Here is a 20552-nt window from a genome sequence, read left to right as displayed (position 1 = left end):
CTCTTAAACAAAACACATTTAACTATAGATAGCTTCCAAATTGATGGAAATCTTGACACCTTCCCAGAAGAGATATACAAAGTAGTCACCAGCCTCATCCTATAGCTTCCAATCTTGAATCTCGTCCCTCCCCATGCTAGCAGGGACCTCTCTAGGTCTGCTGATTGGGCAGACTGGCTGACCCCAGACACCAACTTATAATTGTAGTTTATCCCAAGGAGATGCTGGTAGCTGATGATGTGGTTGGTAGCTCTCTAAAGAAAGTCTCTGAAAGGCAAAAAACAATTCAGGGAGTGCCGAGACCTTGGAGAACTCAAGTATGATAAAGAACTGTTCACAGTCCCTGAGTCTTCAGGAAGAAGAATCCTTTCCGTAGTTGGCATGAGGCCTGATCACAGGTAGGTTCAAGGTAAGACAGCTAAAGTAATAACAGTGAAGGAAATCCCCAAACAGCTGTTCATCAAAAGCATCTAGACCCTCTCCCAAAAATGTGTGGTGTGGAGAGATTATGCATGTAGGAAAAAACTGTGAAGTAGCAACATGGTGGAATATTTTGAATGCAAATACAGCACAAATTGGTTAACAAAGATTTGATTGCAAAATATGGTTTCAATAATCCACTCAATGTTGACATCTAAGTAAACCTTTCTTTCACCCAACAGCCTAAGCCCAATGAAAACCACCCTGAGGGCTGACTGGGCAGGGAACATCAGGGAAAGACTTGGGATTGGCCCAGGTGAACTATATTGGCCAGATTCTGTTGGCAGCAACAGCATGGAAGGAAAAAGTTGCTGAGGCTACTCAGTTTTCTGAATCTCTCTAATTGATAGAGAATAAAGGCTGGGGTTTTACCAGGAAAGTATGAAAAGAACATCCTGGAAATACATCAGCAACTAGCTCCATTGTCCTATCACATATAGGTATCTGGGTAAACCAAGAGCTTTACTGAGAGATGAGCTGGATGTCCTAGACTGAAGAAGACAGGCCTAACCCAGAGGTATCCCCAGTGATGTCCTCTGAGTACCAGATGAAGCAACGATACTCTATCTCTTGTCTCAGTGCCCTTGCACTACTGGTCCTTAAGAATGGAAGGCTCTCTCTTTTCATCTGGGGCTCATGAAAGTCCTGATTTCCTTCAAAATTCCAATCAAGTGTCACCTTCTATATGAAGTCTTCCCTGTAGCTGAGAGCGTCTTTCTTTCTTTCTATACTGTATCTCTCTCTCTCTCTCTCTCTCTCTCTCTCTCACACACACACACACACACACACACACAGAGCAAATTCCTTAAGGGCTATCAGAAGCAAATTTCTCTCTCTCCAGTGTTACTTTTTTTTTTTATGTTATCTCTCAGTGACTTGGAAGTCAAATACCACTGAGTAAATTCAGGTATAGATGAGCCTCAGAAGAGGAACTTAAAACAACCAACGAGACAGGAAACTGATTCCACAGGCACGCAAGGTGGCCCAGGCAAATTAAGAAACTATGATTGGATCCTGAGATATGACATGTGATTGTTATTGGGTGGAGAAAAAAGCTTATAATTTCAGACCAGGAACAGGTCTTGATCTTTGGCATGCACATGGAAGAGCAGAGGGAACCCTTGCTGGGTTGCAGCTACAGGCCCATTCATTATAGTGGCCAATAGATTAGAAAAGCTAAGTATCTTTCTACCTTTCTTCTACTTTTCCCTCTCTTTATTACTACCACTACTTTGATTTAATAAAGTCATTAAGCTACAAACAGCCTCATAATTTTAAATATTACAGGGCATAAACAATTTCAGTGCTGTCTCTGTCTCCTCAGTAGTTAGCACAGTGGCTGGCACATAGGAGCTGCTTAACAAATTCGTATTGGTGGACTGATTTAGATGTCATAGGCATCTTTCCTACACCCAAGTAGGAAAGTCACTATGTGATCCAGTGATGTTCAGAGTATACTTTAAGACATGCCATCTTCAGGATAAGGGAAGACAAGAAGATAAAGAAGAGAAAGAAGGCCTTTGATCTTAAGATGCAGCATGCAGATTATACCCAGGGGTGTGCTGGTTAACCATTTAATAACTAGTTCTCTTTTAAAAAAAAGGATACTTTTTTTCTAAATCATCAATTTCCATCATAAAATCAACATCAATACTGTGTATTGGTTCCAAGACAGAAGAGCAGTGAGGGCTAGGCAATGGAGGTTTAATGACTCACACAGAGTCAAACAGCTAGGAAGTGTCTGAGGTTACATTTGAACCCAGGACCTCCTGTCTCTGAGTTCTCAATTCATAGAACCACCTAGCTGAGCCCCAGGGATTCTCTTTTTAAGTATAATGACTAACATTTTCTCCATCACTTTCTTAAGTCTAGACAATTAACAAAACAATAACTCAATCCCTGATTTGTAGCTCTTGCCAATTTCCAAGGTCTAAGTACTCACATGAAAATGTAATCTGTTCTCAAAGATTGGCTCAAGATGGCTCCATATATACCTGAACTGATAGCCAACACCTGTCAAAAGGATATTATTAAAGAAATGGTATAAGGAGTGACTGGAGAAATGCCACCAGCAGGACTCTAGTCTGGGTACAGTAGGATGTCTGTGCAGTCAGCCAAACTGTCAATGCCTTTTTCTCTTCCAGCCTGGCTGCATAATTCTCCCTCTATAAGTCAGCCTGGACTACTAGATCCTCTCGTTATACCTTATATGCCACCTCCTGGCTTTCCAACACAGCCAAAATGCACTCTCTCTCCTCAGTTCCATTTCACATTTTTTTACTTCCTTCATGACCACTTCCACAGAACAGCTTTCCTGAGGTCCCCAACAACTAGCTCTCCTTCCTTCCCTCTTAAACTCATTTTACATATATCAGCAAGGGGTGATCTGTGCTTAGGGGTTAGAAGAATTTGGACCCAAGGTTTCCCATCCTATGAAGGAGTTTTTTTAATTTTATCCTCCAAAGAGACCTTTGAGGGACCAAAAATCATCAGGGGGTAGCCATACCCACACCTGTGATCTTATTAATATGAGGGGCTCCCCATGAAAAAATTCCCTCCGCCAAATTAGCCTTGGAGTTTTATCTGGGGCTCTGAAAGTTTAAGATATGAGCCCTGGGTCCCCTAGGCAGTATGTGGAGGGCAGGTCTTACAAACAACACTGAGAAACTTGAGAAATCTGACCAATACAATAACCAAACATGACTCCAGAGGATTGATGATGAAATAGATTACCCTAACTTGCCCCTGACAGAGATATGAAAGACCTGAGAAGCAAAAAGAGACACTTTGGAGGGCACTGTCAATGGAAGAATTTATGCATCTTGACTTTGCTTATTTGTTAAAAGTTCTTTGTTTTTCTTTTAAATTGGGAAAAATTAAAGTTAGAGAAAATGAAAGTATTCATCAAACACAAAATTTTTAAATAAAAAAATATATAATCAAAAGCAGATCTTAAACCAAAGTATTTCTGATGTGGAGATCAGCCATCTAACAAGCAGGTCATACTGCCTTTAAAATAAGTTACCTGTAAATAAAATAAGACTAAAAAAACCTTGATAGAATTCAATGAAGTACACTATCTCACCTCAAAGGTCCCTGCTTTTAAAAGGTTGACCTGGTCATGCTGGGAAAGATCTCTGAATCCCGGAATACGCTTTGCAAACTCAACCACTTCTTTCACTGCTGGAGTAAAACTCATGGAAAACTCTTCCCAGATTTCATGGCCCGATTTATGAGGATCCACATATGGAGACTTACTCATTGGACACACCTAGAAAACACAAAATAAAATTACTCTTAAAAAAAAGAAATAAAAAAAATCAAGATTCCTTAGATATATGAATCACAAAATATCTCATCTCTGCACAAAACACACACACTCAAATATAGGTAACAACTAGCTCAATTTGCTATCTAAATTGCAATAGAAACTTTGAGCATTTAAAATGAAATACCTAGTATTATCACCAAAGAGCTACCCCAATCCTAAATATTATAACATTCCCATATTTCCCATAATGATTACATGGACCCCAAAGTTCAATTTGTATATGTCAGTATTTTTAATGGGCACGATAGCTAGAGATCCAAAATTAGCCCTTTGTTAGAAATAGGCTGAGCAGTTTGGAGTACTTCCAAGGAGGTACAGGGAATGGGCCTATAACTTCATTGGTAAGGAAGAAGGGAAGAAAGGAGGGAGGCAGGGAACTAATAGAAGAAAAGGAAGAAAGACAGGAAGGGAAGAAGAGAATGAAGATTCATATTGGCAAGTCTTCTATTTGCTCATAAGTGTTTGTTAGATACCACAGAATTTAAGAAAGAAAACTTTCTTCCAAAATCTGGCCATTTGCCCCCATTAGGATGTAAATATGTTTTCAAATAAAGGCTTTAAGGTTTCTTTCCAAGCTGGAAAGACCTACATGAACTGATGCAAAGCAAAATAAGCAGAATCAGGAGAACATTGTACATAGTAACTACAATTTATGATCAACCTCAAAAGACTTAGCTCCTCCCAGTAGTACAACAATGATATAGAACAGTTCAGAAGGACATATGACAAAGAATGCTATTCATTCCAGAGAAAGAACTGTTGGAGTCCGATGCAGATCAAAGGGTACAATTCTTCAAATTGTTTTTATTTGGAGGTTTTGATTGTGTATGAGTATTCTCATAAACAACGACCAATATGGAAGTATGTTTTGCATAATAATACATGCATAATCCAAACAAAATCGCTTACCATCTTCAGAAGGAGAGGAGGTAAGGGAAGAGAGTGAGAAAATTTATATCTTATAATTTCAGAAAATGTCTGTTGAAAATTGGTATTACATGTAATTGGGAAAATAAAATACCTGTTAAAATAATAAATAAATAAGGCTTCTTTCCCAAAGCAAGTACACTCTTTGAACTACAAAGTATACCTAAGGCTGAAGTTTCAGAAACCATGCAAGGATCATTTACTGGCAAATGAGCTTTCCTATGAGAACTAAGTGGAACACTTTGGAAAATTCAAGTCACTTCACAACCTGAACCAAAAAGAAGGGGGCAGGGGGGCAGGGGGGAATGCATCAAAGGAAGCAGCCATTCCATAGTCAGAGAAGCCACACTGAAGTATGTGCCAGCTTGCCTGGACTAGCTCTCAATTTGCTGTATCACATGTTGTATTATAATTTTCTTAATTTTGTTAAATGTTTCCCAATTACTTTTTTTTTTAACTCTTATCTCCTGTCTTTGAACCATTACTGTGTATTGGTTCTAAGGCAGAAGAGTGGTAAGGGCTAGGCAGCAGGGGTTAAGTGACTTGCCCACGGTCACACAGCTCAGAAGTGTCTGAAGTCATATTTGAACCCAGAACCTCCCATCTCTGGGTGATACACTAAGCCACACAGTTGCCCCAATTACATTTTTTTTTTTTTTAAAAAACCCTTACCTTCCATCTTGGAATCAATACCGGGTATTGGTTCCAAGGAAGAACAGTGGTATGGGCTAGGCAATGGGGGTCAAGTGACTTGCCCAGGGTCACACAGCTAGAAAGTGTCTGACCCCAATTACAATTTAATCTGCACCACCTGTGACCCCTCTGTGCTACATGCATCATGCCTCCTCTAAGAAACAGGATAAGAACTGCTGAGAATCCCACTCTTTAGCTATTCCAATGTTCACTTCCTAGCCAACAGCAAAATCAGTGCTAGACCACTCTCTTGTTCAATAAGTCAAACAGTGAGCTGCAAAGCAAAAATGAATTTCTATATAGTGGAGAGAGGAAAATGTTGTCAAATGACAACTAAAGAGATAGACTCCCACTGCTGGTGAATTCTGTCAATCCTTTCCCAATTGTTCCCAAAGAAGATATATGCTTGGAATTAGTTCTCTGACTCTGGGAATGTTACAAAATCATTACCAGGAGTTTCTATCAAGCTCACTTTGGCCTCCAAGAGGCTACTCAGGTTGACTGTACCCTGAGAACCAATATTAAAGGAAAAGGAAGATGAAGAGCACAACTGCTTAGGAAATAGATGACAGATTGGCTAGCCAGTTCGAGAAAACACCAATCACAGGGACTTCCTGGGTTTTCAATCCCATGGTAATGCTATTCTAGGTGAAATCCTGACAAAAGGTGAATACTAAACATTCATGGATCTATTTCAGAACAACAGCAAATGAGAAATTTGTGAAGAAAGCGTGGAAATACTGTTAACTCTATTTCCAAAAGCCAACTCTAAGAGGGCATTTTTGAGAGAACTTTTAGAACAACTTTCATTAAAGTAACTTTAAACTCTCAAATAACAGAAAATCCTAGAAAGAATTCTGTACCAAAAGATATGATTATAAGGTTATGCTTAACTGTTTTTGGAAATAATACTTTGCAGGTGGTAAGTTTGGGATGTTGTACCAAAAGACAATTCTTTAAAACATCATTTTTAATAAATATAATTTACCATAAAAAGGGGACTGCTCATCCCATAAGAATTTTCTTTTAGAAAAAATAATATCTGGGCTCACTAGTATAGAATGCTAATAAACTGGTCCATTAAGAAAAATTCAGAACTTGAATTGGCTCTTCAGAAACACTATTTATTGAACAAGAGAGCTCCAAACACTGCTCCTGGTATTAGTCATGAAGCAGACAATGGAATTACTAAAAAGAGGGAGACAGTTGTTCTTACTTTACCCTGTTCTTTCAAGGCAGCATGGTTTATGTAGCACAGAGGCTTCAAAGGTGTAGAAGATTAAAATGTGATTGGGAAAAGTTTAACAAAATAAAGGCAACCTTCATGATTTATAATTTACATAAAATCCTACTATAACTCTACTCCCAATTGAAACACATGCTTATATCTAAATCTCATGATATCAAGTTATTTAATCATTAGAAGATATTTATTGAAAATTAATTTGTATGACCTAAAATCCTATACAAAATTGGTGCCAGAAATCTCTCAGGCACTATTCACTTTTATCACACCAAAATTAAGAAATCTTTAAAATTTCCTTAATTTTAAGAACAAAAATAATTGACATCACTATACCAGATGCATTCTCCCTCCAGTGTTGCACAGGTAACTATTCTTGTTCTCATTCTGAGAGAATCCATCAATAGGTATTCGATCACATACTCTTGGAGTATAGCCATTGGAGAAGTTCACACAGTGTCCATTTGTAATACAAATGGAGCGCCCATTGGGATAATGCATGATGCTCCTCCCTTTGTACTGTCTGCTGAGGTGGTGTTGGCTCTCACTACTGGGATAATGGCTGCCCCCAAGCCCACTGCTACAATGGTCAAGATTTAAATTATAATGCTGCTCCATGCTCTTTGGGATCCTTTCTCCCCTGGAATGCTGCAGGACCTCAGTGGAGCTCTCTTGCTGCTCTTGGTTATACATAAAGGTATCTTGATGAGCTCTAGTCACCATGCCAATTACTTCTTCCTTTGCAAAGTCTGAAGGTGGAGGAGAGGGACTTTTCATGTTCTCCTGTTGCATCTGAGGTTTGGGTCTCAGCTGTTCCTGGGTAGGTGAGGTTGTCTGTCCATGACGTTCCACTAATGCTTCACTCTGTAAATGACCACTGAACTGGCTATTCATCATGGTCTTCATGGCACTCTGCATTTCCATCAGCATCCGCTGTTTTTCACGCTTAGGAATTCGACCAAACCGAACAGCTGTTGAAAAGAAAGTTATCAAATTCTAATTTAAAATGTGGATATTAAGTCAAACAAAACAAAAAGTATTGTTTTATAGAGCATGCTTCCACCTCTGCCCCTAAAACACATTATTCTAAGCTTGTTGGCTATGTGGTCAGTATCATATATATATGAGAGTCATTAAGAGATCTGACTTTGAAGGAGGGAAGATCAAGTCCCAACCTCTACTATAAATAAGCTATGTGGCTCTGGACTGGACACTTGTGCTTTCAATGCTCTAAGCACCTACAGGAAGAGTACTGACCTGTACTGGCTGAGAGAATATCCTCAATGTGGAATTCCTGTACTAGTAAGTCCTATCTCTAATTCCTTACTGTGCCTACATGCAACATGAGTGGCCATGAAGCTCACTGGTCAACCCAATAATGATAAAGAGGTCACTCTGCTCTATTCTTGTGCCCTCCCCAAAAATCTCCCTCATATCAAATCACATTAGTATCCTTACTTTTAACACCTAAAAAAAGTCACAAAACCAGCTTCTCAAAGAAGAAATCTTAAATGATCAATAAAAATGATTATATGAATAGATGCTTACAGATTTTCATTAAAATCAATGGAAAAAGTAAGACTATTCACTATCCATTCTCTAGTAACCACAGTTCTGGTGTCTGCCCTGTTTTCTAAGAGCCCCAAGATCCTGAAGAAAGAAAAAGAAACAACTTCTTCTATTCTAGTGCTTACATACAAATCATCAAAATGCAATATATTTATTTAATGAGAAGTATCCTTAATCTAACTGCAGTTGCAATAGACATTTTCAAAGAAAAGTATTTTTTCATCAACCCTTATCTTCTACCCAATGGAATACATTCCCTTCTTTACAAATTGTTACCCTTGTAATATTCTGGTGATGGTATGAAACCCCACACACACACACTTTATTAGCATCAACTAATCCCACATACACACAGAGACAGCCAAAGTTCTGGCAACTGATGCTCCTGCAGCCTTCAACTATCAAATTCTTCCCAAGAGACTATTTGATACAACCCCGCTTAGTATTACAGTCAGAGCGCAAAGAAGGTCAAGGTAAACCGAATATTGTCTCTGATACAGTCTCAAGGATTGTCTATTCACTGATCTCATCACTATTTGTGGGGCCATCACAAAAACCATCTGGACTAACTCCTGAAAACTATGAGAACTTCACATTCCTTACCACTTTGTGTCTCCTTTTTAATCCCAGCAATTTGAGTACATTCAAGTTGGTGAACAGAATGGGTGAACAGAAAGACAAGAAGAGTCCCAGGGGTCTGCCAAGAATTCAAAGTAGGATAATTGACAAATAAACTGTGATTGTAAAAAGAACCCACAACACTGATTAGAAAACAAATCATCTGGGGAGAAGTCAATGTAAAATATCTCTGGACAAATGCAGCATGAGACAGTGAAGAGAGAAGAGGAAGATCTGCATATTTCTACTTTACAGAGCTGGGAATCTTCCAGGACACCAAAATATGATTTCACAAGTTCCTTCACACCAGTGAAAAGTCACCACAGGGCAAAGCTGGCCAGCGTGCAGGGGGCATGTTAACCTCCAGGCTCAGGGGCCATGAGGCCTCTTACTGGCTCCACACGTGTGGCACCTACCGTCTCGTGACATTCCAACAGACAGACATTTCTTGAAGCGGCACTGCTGACATCTGTTCCTGTTCATCCTCATGATAGAACAGTTCTCATTCTTCAGGCACTTTTTATACTGGATATTTTGTTGAATACTTCTCCTGAAGAAGCCCTAAAAACAAGGAGACACACAAGCAGCTTTAAAAATGAAAATTTGTTCTTCTGGACAAAGACTTCATTGCTGATTCATGCTGACCTTCATCAATAACCCACTCATGTCTACAACTTGGGAATGTTTCTGTTTGGGGATGGAAGGGAATAGATGAATCATTACAGACTACGAGGTCAAGGATTGGAAATGTCCCTAATGAGTACCAAATCTCTCCCTGCCTAGTCAGGCGTCCCTGATCAGGGTGCTATGTCTATGGTCATGACAGGATTTTTAAAGGTTAACTATGCAGAGAGGACAGGAAGTGCCAAACAGTGGTTTCCCTAAATCTCAAAGGTTTAACAAGGACTCGGTTCTCCCTCGACATCCACCTACTGAGTACAGCCAAAACCACCTGTGTGTTATAAACTCCCCTGCCTAATATGGTCCATTCAACATATTAAGGAAAGAAAGAAAGATCCCAGTAGGTGGCTACAAACAAATCTGGGGGTTTGTCCTGGTTATTTTCTTTTTTGTTATACTTCTGCTGTTTGGGTTTTTTCTGGTTTTTCTGCTTTTGTTCTAACCACTGAAAATGGCTACAAAGTTTTCTTTACCACGAAAAAAAACTAATGTGCTCAGTGATATACTCTCAGGATCATGCACACAGTAGACAATAAAACTGACCATGTGTTGATGCTTATTTGAAAGGGCCTAGGTAGCATCATAGGATTACAGAGCTAGAAGGGAGGCCAAAAAGTCTAAGACCTTCATTTTACAGGTGACAAAATGGGAGCCCAGAGTGGTTCAATGACTGGCCAAAGGCTTCACAGCAGCAGGAGGGATCCTGAGCTCTGGACCTCTGGTGTTAAACCCAGAGCTCTACCTACCATGTCACCCATTAGCCTTGTGCTATCAGTCTACTATAAATGTGCATTAGAGCTTATCTAAGGATAAAGAACTTACTTCTTTGAAGTCACCACATCGCCAAGCACAGTACTTGACAAACAGAGGACACCTGAAGCATATATGTTGACTAACTTTTAAATCAGGAATCTGATAAATGGCAAATAGTCCAAAGCACTACACTTTAAATTTTTTTTTACCTTTTTTGGTCCAGGCCTGTCATGTCCTTGCCGTAAGGAGCTACCACAGAGCACATTAGCAGCTATCCTGTACCTTAGAGGCAGGAGTTGCCTGAGGTCCCAGGTGCAGTGACCCTTGTAGGGAGCAGAGTCAGGAATGGCCTGTAGGACTACCACACTACCCAAAGGTTACCCCTCTTATTGTAAGAATGACTTAAAATTCAAAGATTTTATCAAATTTATGACCACTGCCTACATCTGGGGTTTCACATGGGCACAAAGGGCATTTCCAGCAGGAATTTAAATCCACCAATGATAAGACAAGAAACTGAAGACCAGAGGAGCAACAGACTGAATTTTCCTCACTATTGGTCATTTAAGTCATAGTCAGGACATAAAAAAATCATCCTTAAAAAAGAGGACAAAATTTTGGGAAAAGACCTGGGGATGCTGGTGGTAACCAACTTCAGGGGTCAGCAGTGGGATGTAGCAGTCTTTAAGAAGCTCATGGGATCCTAAATTGCACTCAGAAGGGCAGAACTTCCCGGGCTAAGGGTATAGGTGTCCTATTTCATTATACCCTCTTTAGACCATATCTGGACCATTGTGGTCAGTTCTGGACACTCTGGTCTAAGAAGGACACATAAGCTGGAGAGCTACCAGAGGAGGGCAGCCAGGATGGAGAAGGGCCTGGAGTTCATGACATAAAAGGATAGTCTAAGAAACTGGGAATGTTTTACCTGGAGACCTGAGGGTTTAGGTTTAGTATCTGTTTTCAGGTATGTGAAGGTATCCAATGGAGACAGAGTTGACTTGTTTATTTACCCTCAGAGCACAGAAATGGCACACTGGTGGGTAGAAGGGACAAAGAAATATCTGTAGGCCTTCCCACAATTGTGGCTATGCAAAAAAAAAGTCTGCCTGCTTCCAGAGAAGCCTTCTTCAAGCAGAGGCAGGACAACCATTTGTTTGGCATAGGAGAACTTGGATCTAAGGGAGGTTTCATAGATTCCCCATCAAGACGTGTCCTTCAGTTTCTCCAGCTATAAAATGAGTGATAGGACTTGGTTTTGCTTTTAACTCTATTTACAAATCAAACTTTTAGAAATATTCTGACGGAAGATGCTGGATTAATAAAAATTTTTTAAAAATGCTGGCCAGACTTGTTAAGTGACCAGCCTCACAACTGACAACCCAAGATAATTTCTCCCATTTCACCCAGGAATACATCATCTTGACTGACCTACTCTCCTACCTAAGATGCCTGTTTCTGCTTAAGATTCCAAAACCAAAAGGAGTCAGAACACATGGTTGGAATGCTAGTCATGGGCTCCTCTGAAGGAAAAGTCTTCCAAAGAAGGGAAGTTTTACCCTGCCCTCTCTCCCGTGGATAGGGTCAACATCACTTCCCAAAGGGCCTCAAGTATGGATCAATGGAAGAAACTGATCCTAAGAGTGAAGTCCTATATTTTGAGAAGTGGCAATCACCATGCCTTTCTCCAGAGCCAATCAAACCTGATAGATTTTATCTGAGTGTCTCAAGAGCAATTTAATTTGGGTTTGTTCCACTCTCCACCTAGCCCAGTGATACATTTCAGTATGCCACAGCAATGGGGTTTGAGGTTTTACTTGTTAGAAATGGTCAAGAGAGAAGAGGAATATTTTCACAAAATTAAGAATTATTGTTTAAAACAAGATGTTTTTCATTCCAAAATGCTTTAGGCTTCTAATTCCTAAATAAAAGGGAGTAATTATCACTTATCTCTCTCCCTCATGCAGGGATTTGGGCATGGCCCCCCAGAGCACACTACTTTGAATATGCCCCACCAGCACAATGAGAACTGTAGCACGTGTTACCTTACAGCCTTCACACGCATGAACTCCATAGTGGAATCCTGACGCCACATCCCCACAGACTTTACAGAGTAGAACCATACCACTGAACTCTAGGGCACAAACAGACAGCAGGTGAAAAGCTGGTACAAACACTTTATGGGGTTCAGAATTTCTTTACAAATAAAGTATTTTAAATGACATTCAACTTGAAAGCATCAACTGCTGGGGCGGGGGGGGAAGGGCCAAATTAAATCTTTGCTTTAAAAATGAAAGAGTAATTTGCCTCTTATTAGGTCTTGCTTTCAACGTGACATCACACAGTCCAAAATACATCCTCTGGCTATGCTTTCTTAAGCTATGATATGAAAACAGAGTCTTCATACCTGGTCAGACCATTTCATTACTTGAAATCCCATAGGCAGAGAGGACTCAGGAAAGGTTGTTTAGATGAAAAGTGGCTAATACAAGTACTAGATAGGCTAACTCAGAGGCAGGCACAAGTTGGCAGGGCTTGTGACCTCAGCCAGGAGAGACTCTGAGGTGGGCCAAGGTAAAGACCAAATCCAGCATGGACCAATGACTCTCAACTCTCACTACTGCCAAAGAGGTCAATTAGAGCCAAGGAATGTGACAGTCTTTGGAATGACACAAGAGGCAAGGGGGTAAGCAAGAGCTACAGACAGCCCCCAAGTGGGAGCAGTTAAGGCCAAACAAACTGTGAGAATCACTTACTTGTAGCCCCTGCAGGACCCTTGGTCATCCCAGTGACACCAGATTTGCTGGTTTTCACAGGGCCATCTGTCCGGTCGTTCTTTGAAGTGCCTTCGGTACTACTGTTGCCATTGCAATCTGATGATACAGAACTGTTTGGAGATGATGGGACTGAAGAAGGAGAAGATTGGAAACCGCTCTCTGAACCCTCGCTGTGACAAGAGGCAGGGCTGGAGGCTGAGCTTGAGGAGCTGATATAAGCAATCACACCTCCTAGAAGGGGATGAGGAAAGCACCTGGTTAGCCAGGGCAGGTCTGGGACCTTCTCCTTCAGTCACAAACACATCCCCTCCCACTAAACCAAAGGCACTCCCAGGGCAGCATCCTGGAGGACAGGAATTTGAGAAATTCCAACAAAGGTCTCAAGAAAGATTCCTCAATCCTTGGGAGGGAGGGAAGTGCTTGATCAATCTTGGAACAAGTAGACAAACTTCCTCTGGTTTGAGACATTCTTCCCAAGTACCAGGAGGCAGAAAGCCATCAAGATTTAGTCATTAACTATCAGTATAGTGCAAAGTATATTCCAAAGCCTTGGAAATCTGGAAAACTGAGTTTCAAATCTAGCCTCAGACACTTCCTAGTTGTGTGACCCTGAGCAAATCATTTAGTGTTGTTAAACCTCAGTTTCACCATCTGTAAAATGAAGTTAATAATAGCATCTATCTTCAAAGTTAGAGTGAGGATTAAAGAAGACACCATACTTTGCAAACCTTCAAGCACAATGTAAATGCTGTTTTTATTGTCATACTCATATCTAAACTAAGAAAACTGCTCCAATGGCAAATCTTTTTTGAGACCAGGTCAGCAAAAGTGACAGTAGCAAATAGTCATCAGTCCACAACTATAGCAGTACGTCTGTGATGTTGACAAAAAAAAAAAAAAAAACTATAGAAACTACCACTTCTGTATGGACCAATACTAGGTCCAATAATGTAGGAATGTTTGCTCTGAAAGATGACAACTCTGTGTCAGAGGATTCCACCTGGATATAAATACCCAATGGGAGCAGCAAGAAAACAGCAGTGATGAAAAATCTGCCCACCTGAGCCTCAAAAGGAGCAGAAATCTAGAAGGGGTCTTGGGTAGAGAACCATTAACTGGACCCCCTCCAGTTAAAGTTGTCTTGATTTTTCTTCAGTCTTTCAATAAAACTTTGATTTCATATTAGTACCTAAGGCTTAAAAAGGTGAGGCACTGGATAGTACAATGCATTCATTTTTAAATTCCTCACTTCCCAGCTCAAGCACCTGTCCCCTTACCTGCTCATCCCCTCTCTCCCAAAACTTCTTTATAGTTATTCTATCTTTATTTTTGTATGTATACATTGTCACCCCAATTAGAATGTAAACTCTTTTGAGGGCAGAGGCAGCTAGCCCAGGGTCTGGCACAGGTAGAATCTTAAGAAAAGCTTAGGAGACAGAGCTAAGGTGGCAAGAGTAGCAGGAGCTTGCTGAATCTCCTTCCAACCAATTGTTACAAAGCATCTCAAAAGGACAAAATTAAAATCATATGAATAAAGGGACTCTCCTAAGGTAGGCAGTGTTTAGGGATTTTCACACTATAAGGGAGAAAAACTACACTTATGTAAGGGCAAGCTGATCACTCATCCCCCATACCACCTACTGTGCCAGAGTAAGAGTGAAGACAGAGCAATCTCTAAATTCTCAGGAGCTAGCTGAGGGCACCACAGACTTATATCTGATGGCAGTGCAAGGCCTAGGCAGCAAGATTTAGGACCCGAGACTGAAAAGCATGGAGCCTGGGCAGCAGAGCACAGAGATTAGGCAGAAGCATAGGCTGGCTGCAGTGGGGGCAACTGGGACTGGAAAAATAGTCTCAGGGCAAACCACTTCAAAGTACACTACACAAAGAACTGCCTGGAAGATACTATGTAAATGTAAATGTCCTGTGAGACAGAAGCTAAGAAATCAATGTCCACTAACATGCAGAAACCACAATTCACAAAAAACAAAAGAAATAAGTTGCAAAAAAAAAAAATGCTTTACACCCTGGATAATTTCTATGGCAAAAAAAGGCAAAATACAGAAGCAAAAGCAGAGTGACAAACAAGCAAACACACCCAAACTTTCAAAAAAAAAATTGAAGCTCTCAAGGAACTCAAAAAGGAATTCAAGAACCAAGTAAGAAAGATAGAATAAAAATGGGAAGAAAAGTGAGAAATAAGAAATTAATAGATAATAGCTCAAAAGACAAAATTGTCCACATGGAAAGAGAGGCACAGAAATCAAAGGAAGTAATAATAAGCAAATTAGAGACCAGGGTGGATCTGCTGAAAACCATGAAAAGCAGGATAGACCAAACTAAAAAGGGAAATCAAAAGATCATAGCTGAAAGCCAGTTTTTAAAGACTAGAATTTGACAAGTAGAAGCTAATGATCTCATGAGACATCAAAAATTAATAAAGCAAAGTCAAAAGAATGAAAAAATAAAAGGAAACATGAAATATCTCGTTGAAAAGAAAACTGACATGGAAAATAGAAAAATAGATCCAGGAGAGACAATTTAAGAAATATTGGTCTACCTGAAAGCCTAGGAAAAAAATAAAATCCTTGACATCATATTACAAGAAAATTATCCAAGAAAACTGCCCTAATATTCTTGAACAAGAAGGCAAAATAGACTTTGAAAGAATCCACAGGTCACCCCCTATATTAAATCCTCAAAAGACAACCCCCAGGAATGTAACAGCCAAATCCATGACAAGGAGAAAATATTGCAAGCAGCCAGAAAGAGATAATTCAGATATCAAGGAGCCCTATCAGGATTACACAGGATCTGGCAGCCTCTACACTAAAGGACTGCAAAGCTTGGAATATGATATTCAGGAAGACAAGAGAATTGGGTCTACAACCAAGACTCACCTACCCATCAAAACTGACTATATACTTTCAGGGGAAAGAATAGGCATTTAACAAAACAGAAGATTTCCAAGCATTCCTAAAGGAAAGAACAGAACTAAATTGAAAATTTGACGTCCAAATACAAAATTCAAGAGAACCATTGAAAGGTAAACATGAGGGGGAAAAATTTTAAATGCTTCAGTAAAGTTAAATTGATTACATTCCTATATGGAAAAATGATATCTGTAACTTTTTAAAATTGTTTTCATCATCATAGTAGATAGAAGAATTATTCATAGGCAGAGGTTATGGTTCTAAGTTGCTTAAGATAAGTAAAAAATGGTACTAAAAGAAACTTGAAGAAAAATAGGATAAATTATACCACATAAAGAGGCACATGGGGGGAGGAGGGAGAACACTAGTATAAGAAGGGGAGGAAGAGAGTAGTAATAGGTAATACTTAAACCTTACTCTCAGTGGAATCAGTTCTGAGAGGTAAGATGGACAGATCTATTGTGGTAGAGAATTCTATCTTACTCTACAGGGAAGTTGAGAGAGAATAATGATGGGGGAGGGGGAAGGGGAATATTAAAAGGGAGGAAAAGATGGGGGGAGGGCAATTAGCTGACCATAAAAAAATAAGAGGAGAATAAGAAGGGAGAGGAAGGAAAGTAAAATAAGGATGGGGGAAAGGGGGACTTATTAAAAGCAAAACACTGGTGTAGAAGGAAATAGTGAAAGAAGAAAGGGCAGGACTAAAGGAGGAAATCAAAATGATGTGGAACACACAGGTGGTAATCTTTACTCTGAATGTGAATGAGATGAACTCATCCATAAAATGGAACAAATAGCAGAGTAGATTAAAAATCAAAATCCTGCCATAGGCAGGTAGATACACACAGGATTAAAGGTAGGAGGATGGAGCAAAATTTCTTGGACATCAACTGAGAAAAAGAAGGCAGGAGACTCAATCAAGACATCTGACAAAGCCAAAGTAAAAATAGATATGATTAAAAGAGATAAGGAAGGTAACTACATACTGATAAAAAGCAATATAAACAATGAAAAAAATCAGTACTCAACATGTATATCAGTACTCAAATAGTTTAGCATCCAGATTTTTAAAGGAGAAACTATTGGAGCTTAAGAAGTAAATAGATAGTAAAACTATACTAGTGGGAGACCTGAACTTTCCTCTATCAGATCTAGATAAATCAAACCAAAAATATAAATAAGAAAGAGGTAAGAGATGTAAATGAAATCTTAGAAAAATTAGAGTTAATAGATATATGGAGAAAAGTACATAGGGATAAAAAGAATAATACCTTCTTTTCAGCAGTACATGGTATATTCACAAAGATTCACCATGTACTAGGGCATAAAAACATTGCAAACAAATGCAAAAAAGCAGAAATAATAAATGCAACTTTTTCAGATCATAATGCAATAAAAGTGGAAATTGGGAATAATTGGAAATTAAATAATCTGATTATCCGAAACTGGTTGGTATTAGATTTAAATTAATAACTCCCGGTTCTTATTTTTCCATAGTTTATTAATAATCACTTGAGATAGAGGAAGAAGATATATAGAGATTTAAGCCTAATCCAAGTGAATCCTGATCATGTGGTTCTCCACATGGCTGTCAGCCATGGTGGTCCCCTGCCTCCATCCAAAGGAATAGAGAGTGAGGGTGTCTCATACCACACCTTTAGCCTTTCTTTTGATCTGGACCCACAACCTTTAGTTCCGGGTCATCTTCCTAGGGCTCTTCACCTGTGACCTGTTTGGAGCATTCACATGATATCTAGTCATGAGTGAGGTGGGACAAGGTGGAGGAAGGGGAGCAGATTCTATTTACACATTGGTTAAAGAACAAATTATAGAAACAATTAATGAATTCACTGAAGATTCTAGAATGGCAATTAGAATGGCAATGAGGAAACAACATAGCAAAATTTTTGGGATACTGCAAAATCAATCCTCAGGAGAAAATTTATATTCCTGAGTGCCCAAATTAACAAAAAAGAGAAAGAGGAGATTAATGAATTGGGCATGCAACTAAAAAAACTAGAAAAAGAACAAATTAAAAACCCTAAGATAAAGACCAAATTGGAAATTCTAACAATGAAAGGAGAAATTAATAAAATTGAAAGTAAAAGAACTATTGAATTAATAAATAAGACTAGGAGTTGGTATTTTGAAAAAATATATCGGTTAATCTAATTAAGAAAAGAGAACCAAATTAACAGTATCATGAATGAAAAGGATGATCTCACCTCTAATGTAGAAGAAATTAAGGTAATTATTAAGAACTACTTCACCCAATTATATGACAATAAATATAGCAATTTAGGTGAAATGGATGAATATTTACAAAAATATAAATTGCCTATATTAAAAGAAGAGGAAATGGAATACTTAAATAATACTGTATCAGAAAAAGACATTGAATAAGCCATCAGAGAATTCCTTAAGAAAAAATCCCCAAGGCCAGATGGATTAACAAGTGAATTCTATCAAACATTTAAAAATCAATTAATCCCAATACTCTACAAAATATTTGACAAAATAGACAAAGAAGGAGTCTTACCAAATTCTTTTTATGATACAAATATGGTACTGATTCCCAAGTCAGGAAGACCAAAAACAGAGAAGGAAAACTATAGACTAATATCCTTAATGAACATGGATACAAAAATGTTAAATAAAATACTAGCTAAAAGGCTACAAGTTATCACAAGTATTGTTCACTGGGACCAGGTGGGATTTATATCAGGAATGCAAGGATGGTTTACTATTAGGAAAACCATCCACATAACTGACCATATCAACAACCAAACTAATGGAAATCACATAATTATCGCAATAGATGGAGGAAAAGCCTTTGACAATACAACACCCATTCCTATTGAAAACACTAGAACTTATTGGAATAGAATGGTCTTTCCTCAAAACAATAAACAGTATTTATTTAAAACCATCAGCAAGTATCATCTGAAATGGGAATAAGTTAGATGCCTTCCCAATAAGATCAGGAGTGAAGCAGGGATGCCCATTACCACCACTACTATTTAATATAGTACTAGAAATGCTAGCAGTAGCAATTAGAGAATAAAAAGAAATTGAAGGGATTAAAGTAGGCAATGAAGAAACTGAATTATCACTCTTTGCAGATGACATGATGGTATACCTAGAGAATCCAAGAAAATAAACTAAAAAACTAGTAGAAACAATCAGTAACTTTAGCAAAGTTGTAGGGTACAAAATAAATCCACATAAATCATCAGTATTCCTATATGTTTCCAACAAAACCCAGCAGCTAGAGTTAGAAAGAGGAACTCCATTTAAAATTACTCTAGACAAGATAAAATACTTGTTAATCTACTCGCCAAGACAAATTCAGGAATTATATGAACATAACTACAAAACATTCTTTACACAAATAAAACTAGATCTAAACATTAGATTAGAAAAACATCAATTGCTCATGGGTATGATGAGCTAATATAATAAAAATGACACTCTTACATGAATTAACTTATTCAATGCTATGCCTATCAAACTACCAAAACATGTTTTTATAGAAGTAGAAAAAAAATATTACAAAGTTCATTTGGAAGAACAAGAGATCAAAAATATTAAGGGAAATAATGAAAAAAAATGTGAAGGATGGAGGCCTAGCTTTACCAGATCTCAAACTATACTATAAAGCATTGATCATGGAAACCATATGGTACTGATTTAGAGATGGAAGGGCAGATCAATGGAATAGACTTGGGGTAAATGACAGTAGCAAGATAGAGTTCGATAAACCCAAATATCCCAGCTTCTGGGACAAGAACCCACTATCTGACAAAAACTGCTGGGAGAGCTAAAAAATAGATTGGGAGAAATTGGGTTTAGATCAACATCTCATACCCTATACCAAGATTAACTCAAAGTGGGCAAATGATTTAAAGAGGGAAATTGTAAACAAATTGGATGAACAAAGAATAGCATATCTGCCAGATCTATGGGAAAAGAAGAAATTTAAGTCCAAGCAAGAGATAAGGAGTATTACAAAATGTAAAATTAATGATTTTTATTATATTAAATTAAAAAGTTTCTACACAAACAAAACCAATACAAGCAAAATTAGAAGGGAAGCAACAAATTGAGGAAAAAATTTTATAACAAAAACCTCTGACAAAGGTCTCATTTTTCAAATTTATAAGGAACTAAGTCAATTGTACAAAAAAATCAAGCCATCCTCCAATGTATAATTGTAATAGGGATTGCAACACCCTGGGAGGGGGGAGGAGATTGCCATATAACTAAAAAAATCTTTTGAGAAAAAAACACTACAGGAAAGACAGCTCAAATAACTCTTTGAATCTAGAAGATGAATTGTTTGAAGAAGGTGCCATGAAGACGACTGAAGAAACCTCCATAGCATCAGAAGATTCAGCATAAACTTTGAAGTATAACTGACTGAACTTTGGAGGGGATTGAACACAAATATTTTGAATGTAAACTTGTATGCCACAGGGTATTGCAATTGGCTTATTGTCAACTCGTCTAGCAAACATTGGTTTGCTCTCTCTCTTTCATTTCTCTCT

The 20552-nt window shown here is 38.5% G+C and overlaps 1 protein-coding gene across 1 annotated transcript in view; it reads right to left on the bottom strand.

The window, feature by feature from the left end:
- NR1D2 (nuclear receptor subfamily 1 group D member 2) overlaps positions 1–20552 on the bottom strand; it is a 65330-nt gene that overhangs the window by 23558 nt on the left and 21220 nt on the right. The window contains exons 2-6 of the mRNA XM_007505170.2: positions 13052–13303; positions 12341–12429; positions 9278–9422; positions 7011–7645; positions 3566–3751 (exon numbers count right to left, since the gene is read on the bottom strand). Of these exons, the coding sequence (XP_007505232.1) occupies positions 3566–3751; positions 7011–7645; positions 9278–9422; positions 12341–12429; positions 13052–13303 (1307 nt within the window). The remainder of the gene's footprint in view (positions 1–3565; positions 3752–7010; positions 7646–9277; positions 9423–12340; positions 12430–13051; positions 13304–20552) is intronic.

Source organism: Monodelphis domestica, chromosome 5 (assembly GCF_027887165.1).
Source record: "Monodelphis domestica isolate mMonDom1 chromosome 5, mMonDom1.pri, whole genome shotgun sequence".
In the NCBI taxonomy this organism is placed as follows: domain Eukaryota; kingdom Metazoa; phylum Chordata; class Mammalia; order Didelphimorphia; family Didelphidae; genus Monodelphis; species Monodelphis domestica.
The sequence above is the reverse complement of the archived record's forward strand: the minus strand, read 5'-3'. Positions and strand labels throughout refer to the sequence as shown.